Source organism: Parus major, chromosome 2 (genome assembly GCF_001522545.3).
Source record: "Parus major isolate Abel chromosome 2, Parus_major1.1, whole genome shotgun sequence".
Classification (NCBI taxonomy): Eukaryota; Metazoa; Chordata; class Aves; order Passeriformes; family Paridae; genus Parus; species Parus major.
The window spans coordinates 39,896,624-39,923,757 of NC_031769.1; the positions used below are offsets into that span (position 1 = coordinate 39,896,624).

Below are 27,134 nucleotides of genomic sequence, written 5' to 3' on the forward strand. Positions count from 1 at the left end.
TAGTTTTAGCTCTTGTACAGAGCTGCAGCAGCTGGGCTCTTGTACCTGCATGGGGCTCTAGAGGTGATATTTTGGACTTTGTTTCAGGTGTGGGAATTGGCTTCGCATGCTTCTCTTTGAGGGTTTCAGATCAAAATAGATCACTAATATAGACAGGCTTTGGAGACTCCAACAATGTCTTGCTTTAAAAAGAAAAAGAAACTAGTTAGTAATTGTCTGTACAGGGCTTTTGTTCTTCCATTTTGCAAGAAAAGTGTCTTGTTGCTTCAGCCCATTCCCCAGAGCAGGAACTTGCTACCCAGAACTGGCTTTCAGCGAGGCTTCTTTTTCTCTTCTTTTCTTTTTTCCTCCCCCTGGGGGTTAAAAATAGCAAGCAGTAAGAAGTGATATTGTATACAAGGCTATTACACTTTTGTCTTGGCCTGCTTAATGTCCTTGACACGTACCCATTTCACCCAGGGACAGCCACTATGCAAATTGGCTAAAAGCTCCATTAGGTTGTTCAAGGCTGGGGAAACCCATCTGTCAGTGTCTGTGACACAGCCGGGCTGGAGTCTCACGTGGGAATCTGTCCTTGAGATACCCAGGCAGCTGAGTTTCTTTTAGCCTCTAGTGTTCCCAGAATCAAAGGAAATTGTTGTATACTCTTCTTCTTGCTGCTGTTTTGTGTTTTTATCATTCCTTTTCTACCTTGATCCCCTTTTCAGAAAAGCACAGGCATAGGCTGAGAATTAACAGGGGAAGATATGTTTTACTTTTTTTTTCAGCTGCTTTGCCATAAGTGAACAGTTTTGCGTGTTACTTGTGAAAAAATAGAACAGTAGCTATTTTCTGTCCTGAAAGAAGAACGGCTATATAACCTTTTTCAATATTTTCCTGTGTCCTGTGTATCTGCTGAGCATGAGATGGATATTTAAAAAAGTCTTGCTGGGGCTTTGCTGCAGTTTGATAGGTTCTCTGTGAGTGGACAAGAAGTGCATGATAAGCTAACAAAATACCAAAGAATGCACCCGTGAAAGGCTTTCATTGAGAGGATTTGAATGTAGGGCCTGGGAGTTGCCTCTGCAGAGACAGAGAAGCACAGCTCCTGCCCATAGGTTTGGGAGCAGACTCCAGTCTTCTCGGCTTGGCACCCCCCCAGGGAAAAGCTCCTGCAGCAGCACTTACGGTACATCTGTTGAGGGAAACCACTTGCTTTTTCTGCTGGGTGGAGGTAAGGTAGCAGAGTGGCAATTTTGCTGCTTTCTGCTTTCTTTCTGCCAAGGACTCCATTAAAATGCCTAAGCAGTGAAGCACATCACGATGGATGGTACAGAAGTAGTTGTTCGCCTGCGAGTGCTACAGTTAGCAATGTCATAGTGTTTTGTAATATGAGACAGTGGCAGCAAAATAGTTCAGATTTTCATCCCATCAGAGCAAGAAGGCTCGGCATACGACATCAAAAGTAGTGCCCTTCGAAGTGTGTAACGTCTATATTGACAGGCCTCTCAAGCTCTTGATTATTTCCAGCTGGGTCAAGTAAGAGCCCTGAACACAGAGTATCTGGCAAAATAGCTTGAGTAACTTCAATGCCCAGTGGTGTTCAGATGTATGAGACAATTATAGCGTTCTCTATAACAGATTCTGTTCTCCAGTTTGGCACTTCCTTTCTTCAGCATGCAAAGCATTTTTTCTGCCTAAGCTGATGGCCATTTTGATGGTACAGATACAGCTTTTTCCACCAAAAGTAACCGGTAAGTAAGTAGCTTGTATAGCTACAAGAGTATATAGCTTCCTCATCCTGTTGAGGAAGGAGAAAGGCACTTTTGATAGCACTGTCTGGAGACTGATGACATGAAGAGTTAATGTGTTGGTATAGCCAGAATCAGTATAAACTTCATCTTTCCAGAAATAGAAGTCAGTGATTCAGCAGTTCTCCTTCGTATTGCCAAGTGCAACTTATTCAAATCATGTCATATTCTGCTTTCTGTGTTCCAAACCCAGTCACGTAGTAAAGAGGCTTTAGATTAGCATATTAGTTTAAATTTCAGACATACCACTTTGGTTCTCTCTCTTAAGCTCCCAGTGCTTCTTTATTTCTCTCTTTGTCTCTGGAGGTAACACCGACCTTGCACGTTACTCCCACTAAAAAAATAAATAAATTAAATATCATGGTAAGAGAGATGGTATATGCATTTTTCTAGAAGTTAGTTGTGGCTGGCTTTACACAACCTTTGTTCTGCAGTTGAGCATATTTTCATACTGCCCCAATTCTTTCAGTGCCTGTGTGAGTAGCTCAGATTTGCCAAGGGGAGCAGAGGGCTTGCAGTCTTGCTCAAAGCCATTTCTGCATTTATGTTTTTCTGGCTGTCTGGTCAGACTGCCACATCCTAATGGGAGCCAAAACACAATTAAATGTTGGTGAGTTGTGAAAAGGCATACATGTTTGGCCTTCCCTGTGTAAAGGATTCCTGTGCATAGGCAAAGTAGAAGATGAAGCAGAATTTTTATACATGCTTAAAGAAATTGGATACCCAAAGCTGTTGGGAACAAAGGGCCTGCTTTGTCCTCACAAAAAAATTGGATTTAATGCTGGAATCCTGTTTGAGAAATGAATACTCCTTAGGGCAAACTCTTGCTGCAACTGGCCCTATGTGCAAGAGGGACAAGGGTGTGCCATAAGGAATATCTTCTTTGGCAGAGGAGGAGAGAAGTTCAGAGCCTTTCTCACAGCAGGTCCAGGGCACAAGGACCACTGCAAAGCATAAGCTGAAACACTTTCTAAATTAATGTAGAACATTATGGGGCTACATAAAAACCAAAACAAAACCTGAGACATGTTAAGTTTTGTGGCCTATTTACAAGTGCCTGAGAAACAGATTTTAATTTTAGTCAACACTCACAAGCCCGTCAGCAGAGCAGCACAGGGGGACACCATTCTAAAATAGCTCTACCAGATGCCACAATAATATGAGTTTTCCCTGCATCTCTCATTTATTTCTTGCTGTGTGTAGTTTCTTACTAAATCTGTTCCCTTGATAAATGCAAAGATGTTCTTGCCATTGGATAGAATGGCTAAGTGCAATTGTCACAAACACTAACTGGCATAACCTTCTTGTTGCATAGCTACTGCTGCTGTTAAATATTTCCTGGGCTAACAGAGATCTTTGAAATGGGTTTTAATGGGTTTTCTTTTCGTATATACAGACCATGGCTGTTAAACAATGGCAGCTTGAATAAAAGCTATTCTAATGATAACAGCAATTGTGTCAGTTATGTGGATAAACTGTCAGAGGGAGGCTGGCTATCAGTGGATCACTCCAAGGGAGCTTAGAAAATTGAGAAAATTAACCTGCTAATATAACCAATACTCCAAATCTTCAGAAAGGATAATTATGCTACTACCTCACTTAGTGTGCAAGTGTTAATATTGGCAGTAGATGTCAAGAGACCTTTTATCCTGCCAATTTTACCTTTCCTAAAAATAGGCTCTCCTTTCATAGCCTTGATTGCTTTAAATTCAAAATATGGCAAGTTGATACTGATTTATGAGGCATCTTGGTAATCACTTCCCAGCCTTGTCACACAATTGGTATTATTTATTTTAAAATTTATTAATTGATACAAAGTGCCAGCAGCACTGTCCACACTCATTTCTGAGAGCTTCTACTCCATTGCAAAGTGATGAATGTGAAGAAGGGGTCAAGCACTGCAGCAAGGCAGTGGCCTTCTTCTGAGTGATGCTGCCCCGAGATCCTGAGGGTTTGCATCCCTTTCTTGGTGGGACTCCTGTGCTCTTCTGCCCAGCATCCCCCCTGCTTAAGAAACTTGTCTTCCCTGGGAGAGTGTGGTGGTCCTTGCATGTTAGTGCTGCCTCTCCTTGGTGCTGACACCAAAGCCTTGGACCATAACCTTGTGGGAGAGGTGTCTGTCTCTTGGCCTGGGTGGAATGGCAAAGGGAGCTGATCTGATGCCACCCTGTAGATAACAAATGCAGCTGAGGCATTTTGAAGCCCATGGTTGCAGAATGAAAAAATTGCAGGCTTATGTTGAACAAAGTGTTGAGAATTCTTTCCAGGTGGTGTTTTTTCTTTTTGGCAGGACTTTGTTTTTCATTTGTCAGCTGAGCTCATTTTAAAAATCTGTAAATAGGAATGATAGTCTGGGAGCACAGACAGCAAAAGTAAGCTAATTTGGGTGTTTGTTTGAGTAAGACCAGCTACTGCTTATGAAGATGAAAGTGATTTGTCCTGTCCTGATTTCATTAATGAACGTTGTATGTATATTTTAAAAAGCTCTGATCAATAATGAAATATTTCAGGAAACAATTGAAATTCAAAATCATGAAACATAACCAGAAACAGATAAAAAAAAGCCAGAAAGAAACAGAAAAAAAAATTTTGTACTTTTGTTGGTAATTCTTAAGTGCAATGAAAAAAACCTGGTGCCTGGACTATTGGCAGAAATATATATTGTAAAAAATATATTATATTGTAAAAAAAATATTCCTAAACTTGTCTATTGTCTGTGAGTATTTTTTTCTTTATATTCAACCTCCTTTTTCTTTATTGCTCTTTTTGTAATGAAGCTGGGCCTTATTTTATCTTGCCACTAGTTTGATAAATGGCTTGAGAGGAATCAGTGATCACCTGGCCTTGTTTGCTCCTTAGCAATTGTGTCAGGGGAGGAGATTTTTTGTTTGTTTGTTTTTAATTCCTTTTTATTGACATAAATGACTCTATTAAACATCAAGGACAGTTCACAAACTTGGGATGTTTGGTGAGACCTGCTAATCAAGAGGTATGTTTTTTTAAAGATGTCTTTCAATTTCAACTCAAGTGTAAACTGACAGAAATATTATTGTGATCAAGTGAGTAACTGATAAATGCTATTTTAGCAAGTATGCTGCTAGCCTGTGGAACTGCCCTCTGCCAGGGCATCTTCAACTAAAATGCTGCAGCTAATTTTATAAAAGCTCAGAACATTTTAGGACCAAAATAACCGTGTTTGTAATTAGAGATACTAAAATAGAAGCAGCCAGATCCTTGGAAATTTAAAACAAACAACAAAATAAGTCCCAAAATTCTCAATCTCTCCATGCCTCAGATCTGCTGACATGGCTGTGGCTCCAGTACATCCTGGGTGCTGCCTTGGGGATTTGTGGCCAAGCCAGAACCTTGCTTTGGGGAGAAATCACTTTTCCTCAGCCACAGGCTGCACGAGAAGAGGAGTACATGAGGTAGTTGATAGAGCTGTGCTAGAACTGAGGCAGTGAGGTGATGATAAGCTTCAGAAGCAGGTTGTCAGAGCTCTGTGTGAGTTGAATCACATTAGCTCTGTGCCCTCCTGTTGTATGCCGTGTCATGTTATGTAACACTGTGATATATGTCTGGGGTTTCGTATCTGTGCAAAGGACTATTTATGATTCCCTTACAAAAGAGAAATAAGGGTCCTAAATAATTTGTCCACACTTTCTTTTTGTGTGCAGACTTTGATGCAACTTCAGCAGATTTAAGTTTGCCCTTTGTTGCATTTGAGTCTGAAAATTGACTTCAATACACCTAAATTTTTGTGAGTCTTCTGGACAAGGTTTTGAGAAACGAGAGCCGTGGCTGCTTTGCATGGCTGTTAAAACCTGTAGGACACTGTTTAGGAAAAGGGAAAAAAAAAAAAAAGTAGAAATATGACCTGGTCCTTTATCTTTCAAGTTTTTCATGCAGCCTTCAATTAGCTGCACCTCAGTAGTGCAGGAGGGAGGGATGTAGCCTGCAGAGGAGTTTGGGATAGTCCATATACAGTTCCTAAAGTGAAATGTACTCCAGTTCCAGTGAGATGAATTCACTGAAAGGCTGGTGTTTATCCATGCAGAAGGGTAAGAATAAATGCAAGAATAAATAGGTATCTGATAGCACAATGGTGCTTAATAAAACAATTTGCCTGTAGCATAGACATTAAGTAGTTTGATCCAGGCCAGAAATGGCTCTGAAGGAGCACATTTAGAGGTGCTCGTCTTTAGCACTGTGCAGAAAACAAATGACAATGCAAGCACCAGATGACACATTATGAGAAGCTGCTTGTCCAAGTGTCCTTTACTAAACTGTTATGGAGATGAAAGTATTCCGACTCCACCTTTAGGAACATATTGTATTTCCCTATTTATGTTTGTTTCCCATCATGTGATGAGGTGCAAGGGAAGGTGCTGCTTGCTAATTTTAGCCTTGCAGACTGTTGCTGCAGAAACCTGGCAGTTAACGCTTCGGGAGGGTGGCAGTGCTTTGAGGGAAACCGCGCTACACGGTGCCATCGCTCTCCATGGCACTCCTAGCAGGGAGTATTTCAAAGTCTTGTTTTCCTGGCTAGTGTTAATGCACTAACTGCCTGCAGAAGGATTGCTGAAGACTGTAAAAAGCATTAATGAGAAAAGAAAAGCTGTTACTTTGGTGAATAAGTGTAAGATATGGGCACTGAGAAATGCAATGAATGCATATATGCAACTTCACAACCATTGCTGTATTTTTTCAGAGCTACTGAATTGTAGGAATCACTCAGCAAATTGACTCTCACCTATACTAACCCATTTTGCCATCAGAGCCAGAACAAACCCTGTCTTTCTAGATGGTCTGAGTCTTTATGCAGCTGATGATGTTTAGAATGGGGAAAGGAAAGAAAGGGTAGAAGACTTCAGAAGACCCCAGAAGCCCTCAGTATACAGCCTGCAAAGGAACGTTTAAATTGTGTCCTCCTTGCCAGACCAGTGGATCATCAAGGGTATGCTGGCTACAGAGGCTGTTCTAGATGTTCAGAGCAGGGTAAGGTCTCAAGATGTGAGATGGGAGCAGGGAAACCTGGGCTCTGTTTGGCAGCCAAAAGCTGTGGCATGGTCCTTCCCAGAAGGGGCCATGATGTTGTATTCTATTTATTCCTCTACAGTAACATTTAATCTCTTAGGGGTGATAGGATGAGGGAATTGTAATGGTAAATGGACCTCAGTGAAATATATAATAGCCTGATAACAGGTTGTTTCTACCATTGAAAGACTGCTTGCCTGCCTGCATTAGCCCAAGTTTCAAAAAAGGAAGTTTATTGCAAGCCATTGCAAACAAAATATTAGGCATATGAGGGATAACACAGATATTTAACACCAGCAGAGTTGAGTATCAATATATTTTCTGTCTAGATTCCCTGTTTTCCTCTTTTAAGAGAAATCCCTGTGAAAAACCATTTTTAAATATAGACTTTTATTTTTAAGTGTATTAAAAACATCCAGTGCATTTAATAGTCTGTCTCTGCTTTTTGTCAAATGCATCACCATATTAACAGTGTTTCTATTTACTTGCAAGACATGATAGCAATCTCCCTGACTGTGTGGCTGCCACCTCCTTGTGTGTTTGAGGATTGTCCACATAAGACATGGGATAAAATGATTCATATAAAATGATAGGAAGAAGGGGGAAAAAGAACCACTGCAAATTTTTTCTTGTAAAACAAGAGTGGAGGCAAGCAGCATCAATTACACTTTCTTTGGTGGCAGATTTAAAACACACAGATCCCTTTTTCCTTTAATAAAAAACCTAATTCTAAAACTGATTCCCACTAGGAGGGTTTTAGAGGACTAAAGTCTAATGGGTCAAATCACAGAAGACGTAGGATGATTATCTGTGTACAACATCTGGTTAGGAAGTAGCAAAGTGAAATGTGTTCTGGGGATATTTACTCTCTTGCTTGCATTTCTCATGCCATTTCCTAAGATGTTCCCACCTGTTATTAGCAACACCCAAATGTAAGTCTTTTTGCTAGGTAGGCCTTTTGTTTTCCCAAATGGGCTGTTTCTTACAGAAACTAAGTCTCAGCTCCTTTTATCACGCTCTGCTAATTCTGTCAGGGGAAGTTAAGATTATATAGTCAGAGTCAGAATTTAAGAAATATTGGAATTCTTCATGAGCCTGAATTTGGATCCCTTGTGAGTAGTCATTGGCATGTGGTCATTTAAACACTTGATTGCATGTGTTGTGTTTTCCACACGAGCTCAGGCTTTTCTGTATTTAGTGATAGTTCGGTTCATTTCAACTAGGACTCAGTCCTGCAGTTGTTCTCAGACCCACCTGGAGGACCTGCAGTAGTTGTGCAGCTATCTTTCAGTGTGCCATTGCAGATGTTTTTCAGGTTTTCTTGGACCAAATTCCCCAAACCTGAGGCTTAAGTTGAAGTTAGCCCTTTAGATCTATTGTGTGACACTTTGTGTCTGACATTGAGCCTAGATACTCTGAGTACCTGGACTGAGGGTGCCCATTGGGATTTATGCCTTGATATGACTGAGGGAGTCAGATTCCCTTCACCATTTTAAGAAGATGATTTAAAAAAAAAAAAATAAAAAATTAAAAAATCAATTTGTTACAACCGTGAATACATATAATTTAAAATCTTATCTAGACTGAACTTTGATTATCTGATGGCAACTGGTAGTAGCATTAATTGTGTAACTTTTAGTCTCAGAGTTTTAAAGACTTTCCAGTTTATTTAATTTCAAATGATTGAGAACCAGACTGCCCTTAAATTAGTGCTGCTTTTTCTTAGAGAGTGTTTCCTTAGTCTACACTGTAGATCTTCAAAGAAGCTGAGGAATAGGATATTCAGTATTTCTAATGCCTTTAATCCAGGGATATCGCATTAATGTAAATACTACTGCTGTTGAAATCTGTGTGGAACATTGTTGTTTAATAATGACTTTAGCAAATGAACTAAACTTGAGGTCAAGGCATAGCTAAGGAATGAAGTTCAGATGTCTCAGTTTTAGTAAATCCTTTTTGTGCAGTTGAATTTGATTATAGGATGTATCTGAACAAATCACTTAGTAGTCATTTGTTCTGTAAGTAAACTTGGAGAGCTTTTAGCATACATAATGTGTGAGGTGAAGGAGTTTTGTGCTGAGTAGTTTTCTTTCTCATAGCATTGGATAGACTGGAAATAATATTTTCAGACAGCCCTTATCTCTAGTTGGCCAACTACTTCCCCACCTTGGTGTTACTTGCAGTGTTGGTGAGGGTGCACTCGCTCTCATCATTCAGCTTGTGACAGCACCACATTGTAAGCCTTGCTAAACTCAAGGTGAGCAACATCCACTGCTCTCCCCTGATCTGTGGATCTGCTTGTCCCAATGCAGAAGTTGAGCAAGAAGGCCAAGTCTTGTTTGCCCTTGCTTATCCCTGCTGGATGCTCTTGTCCCTCACAAGCTTAGACACAGAACTTGTCAGGCATTTCTCTTTTGTTATGCTAGGCTGTGGCCATCCTGATGACCCCCAAATCCTCACCCTTCTGAAGGCAGGTGTAATGTTTGTTTTTTTCCAGGTATCAGGAACATCCTGATGGCCTCCAATTGCTATGGCCTTTCAGAGATAAGAGAGAGCAGCCTCTGGGTGACACCAGCCGGCTCCCTTACAGTTTGTGATCAGTAACTTCTCACTGGCTTCCTGGAGTAGTTTCTAACTTAATGCTCTTCTTCCTCAGCAGCACTTCTCACCCCTGGCCTGAATACTAGGGGAGCACAGCCAAGAGGACTGGCAGCAGACCTTGCCAGTGGAGACTGAGGCAAAGAAAGCACCAAGTGCTTTCATCTGTCCTTTGTCACTTGTCCCCTGTCCTATTGAACAGTGGGCAAATCTTTTCTTTAGTTTTCCTTTTGCTGCCAATGCACCTGTAGACAAGCTGGTATCCCTAACCAATTTATCTTTCTGTTCCAGCTGGTAACACTATGTGTTATTATTACAAAAGTAATAATACTTACTAGAAGTATTGTAGTTGCCACTCTTCCCTGTTCTGGTTTGGTTTTTCTAATGTAAATTATTTTTCATTTTAGACTTGAAGCCTTTTTTTTCCCCCACAACATTTCATGCATATGAGCCTATGACAGAGGCATTAAGTGGTATTAAGACTTTTAGAATATTTATATGTATCTGATTTGAAATATAAACCTTATTGTTGCATGCTATAATTCTTCAAGCTTCTATTCTAAAGCATGGTACAACATTTATTAAGAAAATGTATTAAGGAGATTTTCTTTCTTCCTTTGCTTATCCTGATTTAACATTTGAAATGATTTCAAATACATATTATTTCCAGAAGAAAAAAATGTCAACTTAAAAAATAAATCATGCATGAATGAAGAATATTAAAAGGTCAAAAAGCCAGAAAGCTAACAGACGAGATTAGAGGCAGTGTTGCAATACAGAAGGAAATTTAAGCTTTTGTTTATCAGGAAATACATAATTTGGATGAAAAACAGTAAATAGAGATAGTGGTTTGTTTCAGGAATTTAACATATGTACCCTGCTCCTCTGAATTCCTATTGCATGCAACAGGAGTACCTCATTATCCCAATTAGTATTGCATTGGATTTTACACAGACACGTAACAAAGCAGCTGCATCCCACATTGCATAGCTCTTCACCTCTGAGCACAGCAGCTCAGGTTCTTCATATTGTTACTTTGCATAGTATGGAAAAAACACATGACACAGAGCCCAAAATGGTTTAGGCAGAGCATCTTCATCTGAGTCTGTGTCTGTTAGCAAGACACTTGGCTCATGGTGCCACAACATTTAGCAGAAAATAGTGATGATTTTGGGGAACCGAGAAAAAGCAAGTTGTCACGTTGAAATAAAATTTCTGTGCTATGAGACATCCTTAGTGTATCAGAAAAAAGAGAGTAGGTTGCCCTTACCAAACTGAAAGTTTTGTGTGGATATTTTAATTGAGTCAACATTTCTGAGTGCATGAGTCAAATGACATTTGAAACTTCGGACAAGCACAGTACCACGATCTGTTGTTGAACAAAAGGGAAGAGACTGAGAACTTACACCATAGTAAATGTAGATCTTTAAACTTTCCCCCCCTGCTCTGAGAACTTCTTAAAATCAGAGGTGGGGAAAACACTGAAGAAAGAAGTAGGAATTAGATGGGAAAGAACTTACTGAATAATGCTGGAATGTAGTTTTAAAAGTGATGGGTCTTTTGCAGATCTAAGCAGCAGGTCAGGTTTATCTATATTTGGATTCACTCTTTTTGAAGACAGATGAGCATTCTGAAGCTATTTTTACCTTTCAAAAAAAGCTTCGTAGTTTTTATTTGCCTTGTAGGAAAAATGTGCCAGAATCTCACTTGTTGCAAAAAAAAAACTTGTTGTCATCTTTCAGTGACTCTGACTATTACAAAATTTCCAATCATTCAGTATCTTCAGGTTCCAGGACCTGAAATCACGGCAACAAAGTGCATACTGGGCATTAACTGCTGTGGCATCTACTTAGGTGGCCAAATACACCTTTGAGTGGGTTGGTCTACTTGGACCTTTGCCTCAGTCTGCATTTTGTGTGAATATAGGTTGTATCTTGAGATTTCAGTGCTCAGGCTTCAATTCAGCCTAAGGTACATATGACTTCCTTGTAAGAGTATAAATGGCAACAGAAATACGGCAATATTTTGTTTCATAGATCCAAAAAGACACTAGTGTTGGAGTTTTATACTCACTCTCAGCATGATTAAGTAACTTCATTTTCAAAACAAGTAACATTTATGGAAAATTGAATTTTAAGGAAAAAAAAAGGACTGTAAATAAATTTGGTTTAATTCTGAAAATTTGAAAGATAGAATAAAATTCTCCTTTTTTGCATTAATTATCAGTTTATTTAGTAAATTTTGCCTCAAGGGGATTTTATTGATATCTGGAAGATATTTTAATTGTAAGTGATATTAGTTGCTTGTTAAATCAAATAAAATTAAACAGCTTTTCCCATGCTACCTCCCAAGTCTGCCACATGAAATCTAAAGAAAACAGAGATTTGATAAGGTATCAGAATAAAATAGTGGAGAGTGCTTATTCATTTTCCTTAGCATATGATTTGAAGCCCATAGCTGACATTCCAGAATGTTCCTGGCATATCTTGCTCACCTTCCCATGTTCATAATGTTTTGTGTTCTCCTGGGATGCCAGTAATGTGATGCTCAAAGCTCCTTTTGACCTGAAGAAGGTCTGGAATTCACCTCCTCACCAAATTTAGGCTTGCAGAGTCCCATTCCTTCAGTCTTTCCATGGGCCCAAACAATTTCTCTGGTCATGTACAACGATGACTTCATTATGAAGTTCTCTCTCTTACACAGTCAAGTGGTTTTAACAACGTAGAGGGTTATCTAGAATGGGACAGAGAGGTTCTTAACGTGGGGTTTCACACCCAGCTGCCTGCAGTGAGCCATACCCCAGCTTCCCTGTCTCTCTTAGCCTTATTTTGGTACAGTATTTGGGGCTGTCAGAAGCAGGAAGGTGTCTGGCACCACTTGGCCAGCTATGGCCATAGGCTGACACCTTAATTTTAACCTAGACTTAAATTCTTACCCCCACCGTATCAGTTTACTCATGGGGAAGGCTTTCTAGCTCTCCTAAAAATGAAATTACATATGTTGGTCTCACAGGGTTGGTTGTATCCTCTTCCTAAGTGAGGAATTATGTATGAACTGTAATGACTCATGTGGGCAGTATTTTTAAAAGCTGTTTTCTGTGATCAATGTGCTGCATGAGTTTGCCTTGGAAGCAAAAATGTGGTGAGGTTTGTGACGGCTCAAATCTTCTGTGGGCATCCTCTGGCACCCTGCCAGGGATCAGCGTGTTACTGTAGCTCAAGGGGTCTCAAAGAAAACACCAACTCTGGTTATTGTGAAATGCCCCAAATTCTGTGGTGATGATGCCACGCAGTTGTGGAAAGGAAAAGCCATTCCCAAACTCTGCGTTCCATGGATTCTTTCAGCCACAGGACGGGAAGCTCAACTTATCTTTATATACTCTGGGTGGAGGAGGCAGATCTTCCCCATGTACATCTACAAAAGATTGTGGTAACATGGGGAGATGATGAGCAACATTCCTGGGGAGGTCTGCCATCCCTGAATCCTCTATCCCAGTGCTTATCTATCTCTAGTGCTTATGTCAACAATGGCAGATTTCCTGCTAAATTCTTCTATAAGAAAGATAAGCTGAGGAAACTTGGGCTGGACCTTGAAAAACTTTTTTGGTTGGACTTTCTTTCTGCAGAATGAAAACGCATCTGCTTCTGATCTCTGTTTGCCCGATTCTCAAGTGGCAAGAAAAGAGATGATATTGACATTTAGTTTCATTCTATGCTGTAAATTCAGGTTTATGTGGGGGGCTTTTGTTATGGCTGGTTTCTCACAGCAGTGTTGATGCCAGGGTGTGTGTGGACTGTGTGCAGAGAAGCAATGCAATGCAGCATGTGCCTGCAGCATCTCATTTCCAAGATCCTTTAAGTCTGCCGTATGTAAACAAATACCCAGAGAGTAAATTTAGTTTCTCAGAACCAAATATGTGTTTGTTCTTGCAAACATTTGGAAAGTTAAGCATCAGCCTGTTGGTCTGCATTTTTATTCTTAACCTTCAAATGGACCAATAGCTCATTGTAGCCCCAAAACTGCCTATGTGGAAATGTAAACACAAACAATAATTTCTCCTTGAATTTGTTATTTTTCCCCTCTGCTCCCTTTTTTGTACCACGGAGTTGTTGTATCACAAACAGTAATTGCCATCATATTTTGATCTGTGTTCTAAAATATTCTTATTAGAGGAATTGCAATGTTTTATTGTCCAGAGTGCCCGGATTCAGTAATTTTAAGATCTAGAGTCTGTTCACATTTAGTCTCAGTACATCAATAAAATATGAATGGATTGGATAATGAAGCAATAACACTAATTTATGTCAAAGAATATAGGCTATTGTTTACGAGTTTGCCAAAGTGCCAAAATACTTTATCTACAGAAAGAATTCTTCCTCTCCCTTGCGGAGAAATAAATAATGCCTCAGGAATATTCTGTCATGGAAGCCTCCTGCCATGAAATAAATGGGAGGAGACAAGACTGTGAAGGTTATTTTCCACTCTGGAAAATATTTATTTGATGACACAGCTCTTATTGCTGGTTTTTGGCTTTTTAATGCTAGGGACTAAATTTTGCCCTCCTGGCTGGATGTAAGTAGCCCTAAATTCAAAGAAGTTGCCATATTTTAGATCCGAGCCTCAAGTAGTCTATGGGTAAACAGAAAATTGCTTATGAGGGATGAGTAGCTTTGTCTGTGGTATGACAATATGTAGGCAGGAGAGGGTGAAGAGCTGAAGCTGGCAGCTCTGCAGCATCTATTGCATCTATTCAGTGACCAAAACCCAGGCAGGCAGCGATGGCCAGGTTATCCTCCATATGCAAACAAGGCTTCTAATTTCTGTGCTGTTCCCCTCTCTTGGACTGGTTTTTGCTGGGGCCCGTTCATCCTCAGGTGAAATGATCCTCAGACTCCCCTAATGATCTGTTCTCTAATCCACTTTATTATTTTGACTTCATCACACTTCAAAATAAGCTACTTTACACCCAACCAATTTGCTTTTGAAACTTCCTGTTGATAATGGTGGTAGTGCAGATTATTTCAGTCTGTCTTACTGGAAATAGGAGATACTGTGATTAGTGAGGAGATTTTCAGGCTTCTAGTGTATGTCACCCTGGCTAATGACTGCTAAACTCTCAGTGCTCTTGAAGATAGCCAGAACAGTCAGTTGCTGGAGATTTTTCTTTGCTTCATTGGGTGGTTTTAATTCAGAAAACTGTATAAAATAAGACCTACTTTGTGGGTAATGTCCAATAAAGGACTTCCTCTTTCTGTGGATGCCCCGATTGCTCTGTATTGACTCCTTGTAAATATTTATAAAATGCTAAAATCTGCACAGTCATGATTTGGAAGAGAAGTATTTTGGAATAGATAAAATTGAGCCAAATTTTACCTGTATTTTCCATTCTATGGATCTTTAATGCTTTGTGCCAGGTTCAAGGGAATTATAAGCCTCAGGAGTATTTAGCCTACTGATTTCAGCAGCTTTGTCTGTGAAGCAAAGATCTCAATGTATTTTTCTGATCCATCAAATCTCAATTTCAATCTGACTGTTGAATGACTACTGTGCTTGTTAGAGGACCAGGCTGGGGCTTTTTTTATAATTTCCATTTTTCCCAAGTACCTTTTTTTTTCCCTTGTGTGGAATGAAAGGGTAAGCAAAACACAATTGCACCTTTTTCTCATGTAATAAAGATATCATTTGGAATAAAGTGAGTTGAATGCATAAATTACAATCACAATAGCTTTGTGAACACATACTTCTAAATTTGTTTTTAAATTAAAAAATATTATTAATGAGAAAATGAATTTGATTGGTATGTTATTATTTTAAATTATTTCATTCATTCAGTTTAGATACAGAATAGCAAAATCATTGTATTCAGAAATAATTTTATCTGCAAAAGAATTAGGTTTAGCTCTAGTTATTAAGTTAGACTTTAATAATATTTCCCTCATCTTTAAATAATATTGCAATCCTTAGTAGCATCTTTCATCCAGTAATCACAGAGCATTATATATGCTTTAAGAAAGTAAGGAAGAATCATTACAGATTAGTAAACTGAGATGTAAGGAACTGAAATGACTTGCTTGGAGTAGCACAGTGATTTTGTGGTACAGAGAGTGTAACCCGGCAGCTCTGACTCCTTGGGTTTCTTGTATCCAGCAAATCACTTTTAAAGACCTTGGAAGGAATTCAGAGAAATCAAAATCCTCTTGAGGTGTGATCTGGCTTTCTTGATTGAGGGAATAGACTTTGAACCTTATTGTCTGTGTTCATCTTCTGAGTTTACTCATGTTTTCACATGCCATTCATTTACAAATTGAAAACCCTGCCAAGAGGTGAGTTGGTGCTTCTACAGAAACAGTCTAGGAAGCTTTGTTGCTGTGCAGAGGAGTTAGAAAACACAGACCCTTTTGTATCTATTTATTTCCTCTTATACGGCCAGGGAAAGGCCTGACTATGCAGAGAAGCATCCAAAAGAAGCTCTGTCTTCCAGGTCCTCATTGGCCAGATGGGTGATAGGCAGTAGTCATGGCTGGGTTCTGCAAGAGCAGTGAATTCCCTACAGACTTGGGAAGAAAATTATAACTTGAGTTCCCTTGACCAAAGCCTTTCTAAAATACATGAGGTGTCTGTGTTGCTCGCTTTAATGTTCATTTTTTATTCACTTGTCTGTTCCACCTCTCTATGAATGAGAAATACAGCTTACCTCCTGGTGCTGATCCTCACTGAGGAAACAAACCAAAGGCAGGAGGGTTGCTGTTACTTTGATCTCTTTTTTTCCCCAATATTTCCCTTATTGCTCTGCATTCTCTTTAACTGTGATGATTGTCTTTTGCTTAATAGGAGATTTTTCTGTTCACTCAGCTCCAAAATCCCATCAACAGACTAAAAGTTGGTGGCATCCTCTCATCCTCTCTATAATTGGCTAGTAAGAACTCTCCAGCTCACAAAAATTACTCCTTCATACAGTAGGGTATAGAGAGAACAGTGTTTTCCTAATGTGAGCTGTTAAGTGCTATTTGCACAATTTATTTGTATTTACTTTGTCTTATTTTATTTTTCTCAATTGGGAGTGAAGGGAATTGTGTTGTAATTGGGCACTTAGATGAATCTAGCAGCTGGAAAACACTCCATTCAGAGTGAAATGGATAGTGTGTGTACAATTGCTTAAATAACGCATGTTTTAATGTAGGACTGTGTGTTGCACTTATTTTCTCGTATAAAATATGAACTATGATAGGAAAAGTCAACATATCGGTGTTAATAGGCAATCTTTCCAAGACCTCCCTTTCAAGTGGATAAAAGAGTACAAATCTGGGATAGCCAAAGGTGACTACAAACAAATTGGCTAGTCCATTAGCATAGCAGTCCAGCTGCATCCTAGGCTCTGAGGCCACTCCAAAACCACAAGCCCGACCGCCTCAGAAGCCTGCCAAGGAGCCAGCTGCTGCTAATAAAGCAGACTCTACAACTTGGCATCTGGGGCCTATGATTCCCATCCAAAAGGAATTGCATGTGAAAAATATTTGAAATTCGTCTTTTTAAGTAGTGTTTTGCTTTGGAAGGAAAATACTTTAGTCTAAGCTTGCAACTAGTGGAAAAACTACCTGAGACTACTTGGTTGCCATAGAAAAATAAATACCGTTCTAGTGTAAGGAGGTTGGATGTTGGAAGGAGGGGCGTTGTTCATTTAGTATCCAAGAGGCTTCTGGTTCAGCATTGCTGGGTTATTTACTTAGAAAGACCAAGGTGCATCTCATTATTCATGCTTAGCTGTGTGCAGTTTCACAGAACACTTTGTTTCAGAGAATTGAACTGTAGGGTTTAAGCAGAAGGGTTCATTCCTGAGAATGGATAAGAATTAGAACATTAATTTTTTCACTTTTAAATAATGAAAAAGGAGAAATTTCATTCATTTTTCAAAGATGAAAACAAATCCTATTAGCCATCCATGCTAAATTAATAAGCTGCTTGGAATGATCTACAAACCAGTTCATTCCCCACACACTTTCCACTGAATAATGAAGCATGAGAATTGAAAAATTAGTTGGTTGCAGTGGTTATGTGAAAAATTAATGGCAAAACCAGCTCTGAATTCCAGCTCTCTTTTGAAGTGAAACATTTAGATTTTGCCTCTCTTTTTTCTTTTTTTTTCCTAGAGGTGCAGGTCCTTTGCTTGGTTGTGGTGGCAGAACTTATTTTCCAGGTTTCTACAGCTGGTGTCAGGGTGTTTTGAAGCAGTCTTGACAGTGCTACTCCTTCTGGCTCTCGAGGCAGAGAAGTTAAGTGCTTTGCCCTCAGCCATGGAGGTGTCCAAGACCAGAACAAGGCACACATTTCCTACCACCAGTTGTGCAGGTGGCTCCCCAGACAGTGCCCCGTACCAAGTGGTCTATATCTGGGATCATCATTAGATTGCCAGTCATTTCTTTCATTCCAGTTATTACTTGGAGATTACCAAACTGGATCCTTTGTTCATTTAGAGGCAAAGCACATACTTCTGCCATCAGTCATACACTCAACAGCTCAGGAAACAAGAATTGGAAGCTTTCTTCTGACCTGAAGCTTTTAGTCTGGCAACCAGCCAGAAGATGTCATCAGCCTCAGTACAGGCAATTTTGTAATCTTTCTGCAGATGGTATTCTGGGGTATTGGATATGCATGGAAATTACTGTGGGCTGCTGTGGCTAAGATTTATTAGTGAAGAGGGTTTGGAGTGTAGCAGTGTTTGTTGGGCTGAGAAGATCAGCATCCCCCAAAGTGGAGTGTGGCTGCATCTCTGCAGACCCTTAGAACATCTCTGAGGATACTGCTGTGAACCCAGGCATCCATGTGTGCCTGTTGTCTGAGCAGCTCTTACTTGAGGGACAGCCTGTAGTATGGCCTCATTCTCTGTAAACTGAGGCCTTTTTTTTTCTTTTTTTTGATAGCTGTGGCCTCAAAATTGGTGTAAATGTAATTTGTGTTCACTTTTACATACCATTTCAGCTGGCTGAGAGGGATAAAATGTCTTAAGCTTAAATTAGAATTAGGCCCCCAGTGTTTTCCTCTGTGTGAGGATAAAGATCTTATAATAGAATGAAAATTGCTCTTTGTATTTCAAAGGTAAATTTCCACTTTTTTTCTTTCTTTTTCTTGCTTGTTAGGTGTGAGAATAGGACATTTACTCATTATCCCCTGCTAAGACACATATAATAATAATTAATAATTAAAGTACATAGCACTTCATTGGCTTATGGGAAGATCTTTCACTGCTTTACGTTATTTACGTGCATTCAGTGTGCCTGGTAATCTGGGAGGTGTAGGGTAAAGCAGTAAGAATGTAACCTCAACCTCTGTTTCTCTTTTTAATTTACCTTAGCAATGCTCAAAATGTGCAAGATTACCATGGGATATTTCCTGAGATCTTGATATATTAAAGCCCAAGGTGTTATATACAGTCATACCTGCTTCTTCCATGGCCCTGTAGTGCACATATATTTAAATATCCTTTCAGAAAGGATATTATAATGTGTAGATGCCTATGTATTTAATGCAGGTTGGTGCTGCCTGCAGTGTTACCAGCTGGGCTGTGGCCATGGCATGGAGCTGATTTCCAGGATGTGTCCCCAGTGCTGGGGCTCAGTTGAGGTAGTTGCCTGTGCTGGTACTCAGGGCTGCTTCTTCAGCTGTCTATTTCTGGGAATGACATTGAAACTCGAGTGGGTGGGGATTACCCAGTGATAAAATGTGTGTGCAGAGAAATATGATCCTTGTGCACTAAGTGCTTTTGATTGTCAGCAAAAGTATCTGTGCAGAGACTTGGGGAAGGGAGCTCATTGCCCTTTTTTACTGGAGAGTGAATGTCATTACAAGATAGCATGGTGATCACACTAAAAAACGGTATTTTTTCTTTTAATGTCTCCTGCTTGAGTCACATTACAACCAGGTGAGATTGCAGAGGAATTCTGATGTCTTGACACTTGGCACAATGTTCCCTCTCTCCTGGTTTAAATGGGAGAAACTGGGAAGAAGGAAGGAGGAGGCCAGGAGGAAAGGCATTGGTGCAAGTGTGTTGTTTCATTTTGTTGAAATGTCTGATCATCACATGTCATTGATGCTCCCCTTGTATTCTCCAACTTTTTATTTTTTTTTATTTCTTTCCTCTAAATAAGGAACTAAATAAAGGGACTTGTTTGAAATAGTTTAGAGCTACTAATCCATCTACCAAGACTGTGATTTAGTGTGCGCATAATTATAAGCACTAAAGTAGAGGCACTGACATTAAAGGGGCAGTTGATTAGCGTGATCAGAATTTCCCACAGACTTAAATATTTTCTCTGTTCAAGGCCTAAATGCAGAACAGACATATTAGAAGTCACTTAAGTGTCATTGCTGCTGTAATGAAAATTGCAGATGTTTTGCTTTTATTAGTCCATTAGCATAGCATGCTTAACTTAGCATTGGTCCAGCATTTACCTGCTGTTGTCACTACACATAAAGCTAGCAGAATGTGCTGATTGGGTTGTGGAAATGGGATTTTCTCCCTCTCAGCAGGCAGTTACATTGCTGGACCTCTGACTTCAGTTCCCCTGGCTGCTCATGTGGAGCTTGGTCCTCAGGATCCTTCAGTTCCTGCAAGTTCTTCCCTAGATTTCAGCTTTTCTGCATAGGTCACAGGAGGATGGCCTCCTCCTTCCAATCACTCCTTTGTTCTCCTGGCAGGCACCCTGTGCTGTGAGTAAATACTCCAGTGGTCAGAGAGCCAGGGATGGTTGCAGCAATTGAAATTCCCCGTTGTTGCCTCTGATCAGAGATGTTTAAGTAATTTTTCTAGCATGTGCATGTCTTTTTTCACAGCATGTAGTTACCAGTGAGTTACGGGAGAATACTGTTTTTCCCTGTAAGAATGCCTCACTTCTTAAGCAATATTTCTCAGTTGCTGTGTGTGGTTTGTGGTTGTTCAGAAGTGGGTATGATTTTGAGAGCAGAAGGTCTTGGCCTGATCGTCTTTTCCAAACCCTGTTTCTCTGTTGCGAAAGACATCCGTAACAACAGAGTGTTTTTCAGGCTGCTTTGGAATTTTTTTCTTCTCTCAGACTAGCCAACTCTCTGCCACCTGACTGTGTGTGTACTGGGTGCTCCTCATGTTTGGAAAAGACTAACTTGGCTTCTGGCACCAGCTTCTGTACCTTTGGCTAGATATTCTTATTTGTGTTTTAGCATACTCTTAGAGCAGATTGTGTTTAATTTCTTTCTTTAATGCTAGTTACTCCTTGAGTATCTGTCATTTCAGAGTTTTGTTTTGTGATCTAGTTACTTTAATTCCAAATTAAAAAGTATAGTAGATTAATGCATTTCATAGCTATGGCTGAACAGAAAATGTTGGTTGGTCCTGTTTTGCATTTTGAAAGGCATTGCTGGCTGGAAGTGGGTACAGGTGCCATAGCAGTGGACAGCTGGAAGTGGTCAAGGAGGGCAGGACAAGCACAGCATAGTTCTGGGATTTACCTAGGTAAAGCACACACTTCTGCCATGCTATTTGGCCTTTTCCAGTAACAGGCTTTTTGTTTTGCTCTGTTTCCAGCAGTCCTATGCACCAGCTCCCCACCCCATGGCTCCTCCCAGCCCCAGCACAAACAGCAGCAACAACAGCAGCAACAACAGCAGCGGAGAGCAGTTGAGTAAAACCAACCTGTACATTCGAGGCCTTCCACCCGGCACCACCGACCAGGACCTTATCAAGCTGTGCCAGCCGTAAGTGCCCTTAAAATACTCAGTGTCTTTCTGTAGCAAGATGTCAGAGCTGGCCTTCCTGCTTACACTTGTGTGGCCACTAAAAGGCATCAGAAGCCTCCTGCACTTGAAGGTTGACTGTTTTTCCTTTAGTTTGAATGATTAATTAATGCCTGCTAAAAACCTTCAGGTAATGAGTTTAGGGAAAAAGAGGTGAGCGCCTTCACATTAACTTCTGTTTGTTCTAATGTGGCTGATTTCTTATGTTAAAAGGAGAATTTGCATGGCAGGAAAACCTCCCTAATGACAGATTTTATAGTTATAATGATCTGTGAATCACAACCCAGTGCACAACACAACATGGGTGTTCCTCCCTTGATCATTTATCACATTTTATGATTGCTGTGTCACACGTTGCTGGGCTCAAAGTTTGAGAAGTATGAAACCTGCTGAAGGTGGCCTCGTAGCCCTATAATTAACATCTAATTAACTACAGTGCCACTGAAAAATGATGCTGTAGAAGGTGGCACTTTCTACCTCCCTGTTTATCTTGAGAGTCATATTTGCAGACTGTACTGATGAAGATTGGTTTTATTGTCTTTTATTTGTGTAGAAAGCAAAGAGGTGGCATAAAGGAGCTCTTTGCTCCTCATGCATTGTGAAAAGTACTACTTTATAAAGCATTGCACTCTTCTACCCTTCTTCTCTTGACTAAATGTAGTGGGCAATATGAAATGATTGAAATTCCAAAGTCTTGATTATTATTGATGATATGTAGCAGGGGAATAATCCAGTTTGAGATTCCAGCCAGAGATCACCATGGTGGAATTAAGCATAACACATGGGGGGTTTTTTGCATTGAAATAAGCACAAGGAGAAATTTGAAAAATAAGAATACTCTCTTGTTATGATATAGAGCTGCAGTGCTTTTGCCATACAGTTCAAAAGACAACATAATCTCTGTATGTTGTGATCAAAAAACAGCCTTTCAAAAAGGTATCAGTAAGTGAATTTTGGTTTGGGGCTGATCTACAGACCTTAATCCAATTGACTGCTGCTTTGAAGCTTGCAATAGGAGTAACAATTTAGTGGTATTTTTTCAATTTTATAACACTCTGCCTTTCCTGATTTTGATCAAAAATCCTGAAAGGCTTCCCTGAGTACACGTTATGTGGGCATGACTGGCCAGGACTGGAGCTAAAATCTTAGTGAAGTGATATCCAGACTTGAGTAAAATTATGTGAACTTGAAATTCTTCCCTGTGACTTTCTGCTACTAAAGCTTCTGTGGGTTGAACTGATTCACTGTTCACAGGAGAATAGTGTGCTGGTGATGTTTCGTATTTCATGCAAGCTGAAATGTGAGTGTACCTGTCTGACATTTGTACAAACTACATTCATCGACACTTTCCACATGTGACAGTCACAGATAATCCCAGTTCAAGGGACAGATCCTCAGTAGGTATAAATTGACTGTAGTCTGCTGATGTTCAAAAAGCTGTTTTGTGATACATCTTCTTGCAGTCTGACCCTTCTCCAGTTCACATTAATGCTTTCAGCTGATCAGGACTGAACTAACTATTCCTAAAGGAGCCTCACAGCTTTGGTGCTTAAGTGCTGGCATCATGGTGTGAGGCTGTGGTGTGAGCAGTGATAGTTGAATCATGAAGTTCAGAGAGTGTGTCCCTACCCCTTGTCTGCGTATGGGAAGTGCACATCAAGTATCTGAGAGCTTCCTTTTAGCACTGTGGCAAAATTTTTAATGTGCTCCACTAAACTTAATCTGATAAGATTAGAGGGCTTTGTCTTGCTGTCATGGGGTTCCTGTGTGAACAGATGCTCTTTAACAGAAATGCTGACACTCATTTTACTGATTTTTCTATCCTTTGGCTGAATGTCAGTAAGGAAAAAACCAGATAGTTCTTCTAACTTCTTTTTTCTAGAAAATTAAAAGAATTTATCAAAGCAGAAGAGAAAGACAATGAAGGGAAACTTAAACATTTGAAAATACAATAATTTGTACTGGCAGCTGTGGTGCATTCCCCCTGCCTCCTTTCCAGGCCACAGTGTGATCTGAGAAATGCTTAAATCTGAATTTTGCTCATACCCTTGTCTGTGATTTTTTAAGCAATCTCAGACACTCTTGCTCATGTCAGCAATGTGTAGATTTTAAGTAATATCTTGGAAGATATTTTCTCTACCTTTGCAGCTGGTTACACAGTAGAGGTAGATAAAGGTCCAAAGACCTTACCTCTTCCCCTGACTTCACTCCCCAAAAAAGCCTCAAACCCAGCTCTTCTCCTCAAAAAACCCATCTAAAACCAAACCAAACTGTCTGCTGCTTTTTGAACAAGAAGGATTTTTCTGCTCAGAAATGTTGTCCGCTGTAGAGCTCACCTGTAGCTTACATGGCTGGGGCTTCACCAGGCATTAAAGTCTTCATGTGAAAGGATCTTTACAAATGAGCAGAAGGTGCTGGCTCCTAGGCTTCCTGCATAGCCTAATATTAGCATCGTTTGCTGCAAGATGTGAAGTGAAAACCTTAATTCCAATCCTTAAAACATATTATTATTTTGAAGTACAATATTTCTGGAGAGCTGTATTTGAGGGAAGTATTCACCAAAGCTGGCTTATGTCCAGCACACTGGTTCCCATAGGCTAGTTGCCAGTGCCTAAAATGAGCCCTTCTGACCCCATTTCCTCTGCTCTAGCATGGGACAGGGCTGCTAGCAGTACAACTATCACTTCTAATATCTCACATTTGGCAGGCTGAGGAATAATGTTCTAAACCAAAAATATTTCTCTTTCAGAAAATGCTGGGAACACTTATGTTTATGTGCATTATCATATCCCATCCCATTTTCAGGTTTAGAGTCCCATAAGGAGGCTACCCTTCAAGTCACGTGTAAAGTTTTTCATTTAATTGCATTTTTTGAGGTGGGTTAAGGAAGAGAAACCCTTTAATCAGAATTGTTTGATAAAGTATGGGGCTGTTTTGATGAATCCTGCCTCCTTTTCTGTCTTTCTGCTGTGTGTTTTTGTTGGTGTGCATTGCACACTAAACAGAAAACAGCAGACTGGAGTACCATTGATGCTTGAAGTGCAGAGTCCATTACACGTGATGTGAGACATTTCTGACAAATGTTCTGACACTATCAAACCTTTTATCAATTTGAGAGTAACCTTGTCACAGTAATCTGTCAAACTGTTCGTATAACTAAAGGAAAACAAGTCATCATAGGCTGTACAGTAGCTGAGTAAATGAAAAAAAAATTGCTACTGGAAGATTTTTCTTTTTGTGTGGTTCTGATCCTCAGTAGTTGGTTTAACATGTGTCTAGCAGAATTTCATCAAATTCTCTTTTGCAGCAGGGAGCTGTTAGGTTGCACTGTATCTTTTGGGACTCTATACAATAACTCTTTCAAAAGTTACATCAAAAAAGAGTAAAAGTGTTAAAGCAAGCAAGAATCTGTTGTTCTTTTGTGTATGCATCGTATTCTGGATTTTCACAAACACTGAGTAAAGGAACTTCCAAAAATGGACCTTGGCTTCTCTTAACCTTTCTTGAGGTTCTTAAAAAAAGGGGCTTTATACCTATCTGTGATTATATTGATCATCAGAACTTTAGTATAAAATCTAAACACTTACATATTTCATAAAGATAATAATAAGTATCACATAGTTATCATTTATTTCTCGAAGGTACACACTCTCTGCTGGTGAGGTGGTATACATCATTGCACGTGTATCTGTCCAGTCAAAATATGCTTTTCATCAAAGTGGAAGATAAATCAGCCCTAAAATGTAACATTATAGATGGGAAAATTTGCATGGTGTGTCACTGTAGCAAAATATAAATTATTATCTTTGAAATATTCATAATCTGTCACTTTAATTTTCATGCATTGTCTTATATTTCACCCAGAAAAATTCCAACATCTTAAAAACATGCACAGATGAAGTAGTGCCTTATTCTTATTATTGTACTAGATACATCCTGTTGTTTCTAACTGTGTCTTGGTGAAGATAAGTTGAAAGAAATCTCATGCACAGACTAAACATCTGAACTTTATGATTTTAAAACATATTTAATTTAAAGAAGTCAGTCTGCTTCTCGATATTTTGGTATTTCTGTTTATTCTTAAATTTTTTCACCGTAGAAGATTTAGGCCCAAAATTTTTTGAGAGATAAAATAAGCTTTGCAGAAGGGAAAGAAAATTTGGGAAAAGAGTTACTTTATATCTCTTCCCTTCCCCCCCCGCCAAGTAATTTTGAAAAGTTGGCTTAAAACTCCAGCACTTGGCTAAAACCTAAGTGTTCTGCATTGCAGTTAAGACATTGACATGTATTCAGAAGATGATCTCTGTCCATCTTGATTCAGTCAACTTGACTTTGTATTCCAGGGTAAAATTAAAGTGCCTATTTAATTAATTAAACAGCAACTATAAAAATATTTAAACCCAAAGAGAGTAAGTCTATATGCTGTTCAGGCTAACTCTTGAGGAAGATGGGACAGAAATCTCTGAGGTTTTGTGGGTATGGGAAATCCCTGCTGCATAATGATTTCCATGAGTGTTGCTTTCTTTAAATAACTTCTAGATTGATACTTTGGAGCAGATTATTCAGTGTTTTAGGGTTGGTTTGGGTTAGTGGGGTAGGTTTTTTTATTGGTTTTGTTTTTTTTTAAAATTTCTCTTTTGTCTGAAGGTATCCCAATTGACTCCTTGACAGTTCAAGTGTGAGATTTTAAACACTCGTTTAATTTTGAATGCCCTTGGTTTTGTCTTGTGGAACATCTGAATAAATATTCAGGCTGTCACTGTTTAGGTTCTACTAAAGGGTTAGTCCCAAGGCTAATGTAACTGAGGTTATCAACTGAAAAGTCACACATTAATTTACTTAAATTCTAGACTATTTTTGAAATGAACTGTGTGCATTCCTTTTGCCCTCACAGAAAAAGGCCGAGTTCATTGAGTTTTCAGAGGGGTTCAAGGTGCCTTTCAGGATAGGTTGTCTCATTAATAGCTGCAACAAGTACAACATTTCCATTAGACCAAGCCTTATAGCAAGTTCATGATGGTCATTCCTGCCATGTGTTAAGGCAGCAAGAGTTATATATTCCTGACTATTTTTATTTTCCTTTTATTTTGTTTTATATTCTATTTATATTGTTATTGTTGTTTTATATTCTATTATATGAAAACTGATGAAATGAAGGCATGGGGAAAGTAAATTGCTTTATTTTCTTGTTTCTTACTGCATTGAGAAGTTAATTAAAAATAATTACTGTGAACTATAGATAAAATAAAGGTTAACTGAAATACAATTGCTGTAGTGAGCTCAGGACCAAAACAATCTCTGCAGTAAATCTGTTCCACAATGAAGTCAGACAAAATTTGTACCCAGTGTAAACTGATGTTCTCATCCTGACCCTGGTGATAACAAAACCCAAACTATCTGAGACTTACAGACTTACAGAGTATTAGGCTGTGTCTGCTCCTCAATTTTTAAGAAGAAATCTTTGGAGTGGTAAAGGAACTTACTGCATTCTGTAACATTCTGTATGTTAAAGCAATGCGCACGCTGTCTTCCATATTAATTCAAACAGAACCACAACCTCCCTCTCTCCTGTAATTAATATCAGCTGACACCATTGCTCTGTGATATAGCAGAGACTGAGAGGGCATGAAGGTGAGAGCACTCATTCAGTGGGATTAGTTCATATAGGAACCATGTGGCATCACAGGGAATAGTTCCTGATTAAACTCTTGGTGGATATTTTGGTTCAGTGTATCCTGGTAATATGAGAATTGGGAATAGCTATGAAATCTGCTGAAGAGATCAGTCTTCATGGGAGCTAAAGAAATGCCCACACTTGAGGAGAAAAAAAGAAAAAAAAAACAGAACTCCCCCTCCCCTCTCCCCATGATTTTCTTTGTTTTTCCAAGTAAAATCAGGAAAGCTAAGTCCTAAGAAGGGTGTACTGCTGGACCAAGCACCCACTGG

The 27,134-nt window shown here is 39.4% G+C and overlaps 1 protein-coding gene across 3 annotated transcripts in view; it reads left to right on the forward strand.

Moving 5' to 3' along the window:
- The window catches only part of RBMS3 (RNA binding motif single stranded interacting protein 3), a 446,028-nt gene that overhangs the window by 73,586 nt on the left and 345,308 nt on the right, over window positions 1-27,134 (forward strand). For all 3 annotated transcript variants that reach the window (XR_004495821.1, XM_019005566.2, XM_015617215.2), the window contains exon 2: window positions 20,980-21,149. Coding sequence is in view for 2 of the 3 variants with exons in the window: in XM_019005566.2 (XP_018861111.1) it covers window positions 20,980-21,149 (170 nt within the window). In the remaining variant the exon portion in view is untranslated. The remainder of the gene's footprint in view (window positions 1-20,979; window positions 21,150-27,134) is intronic.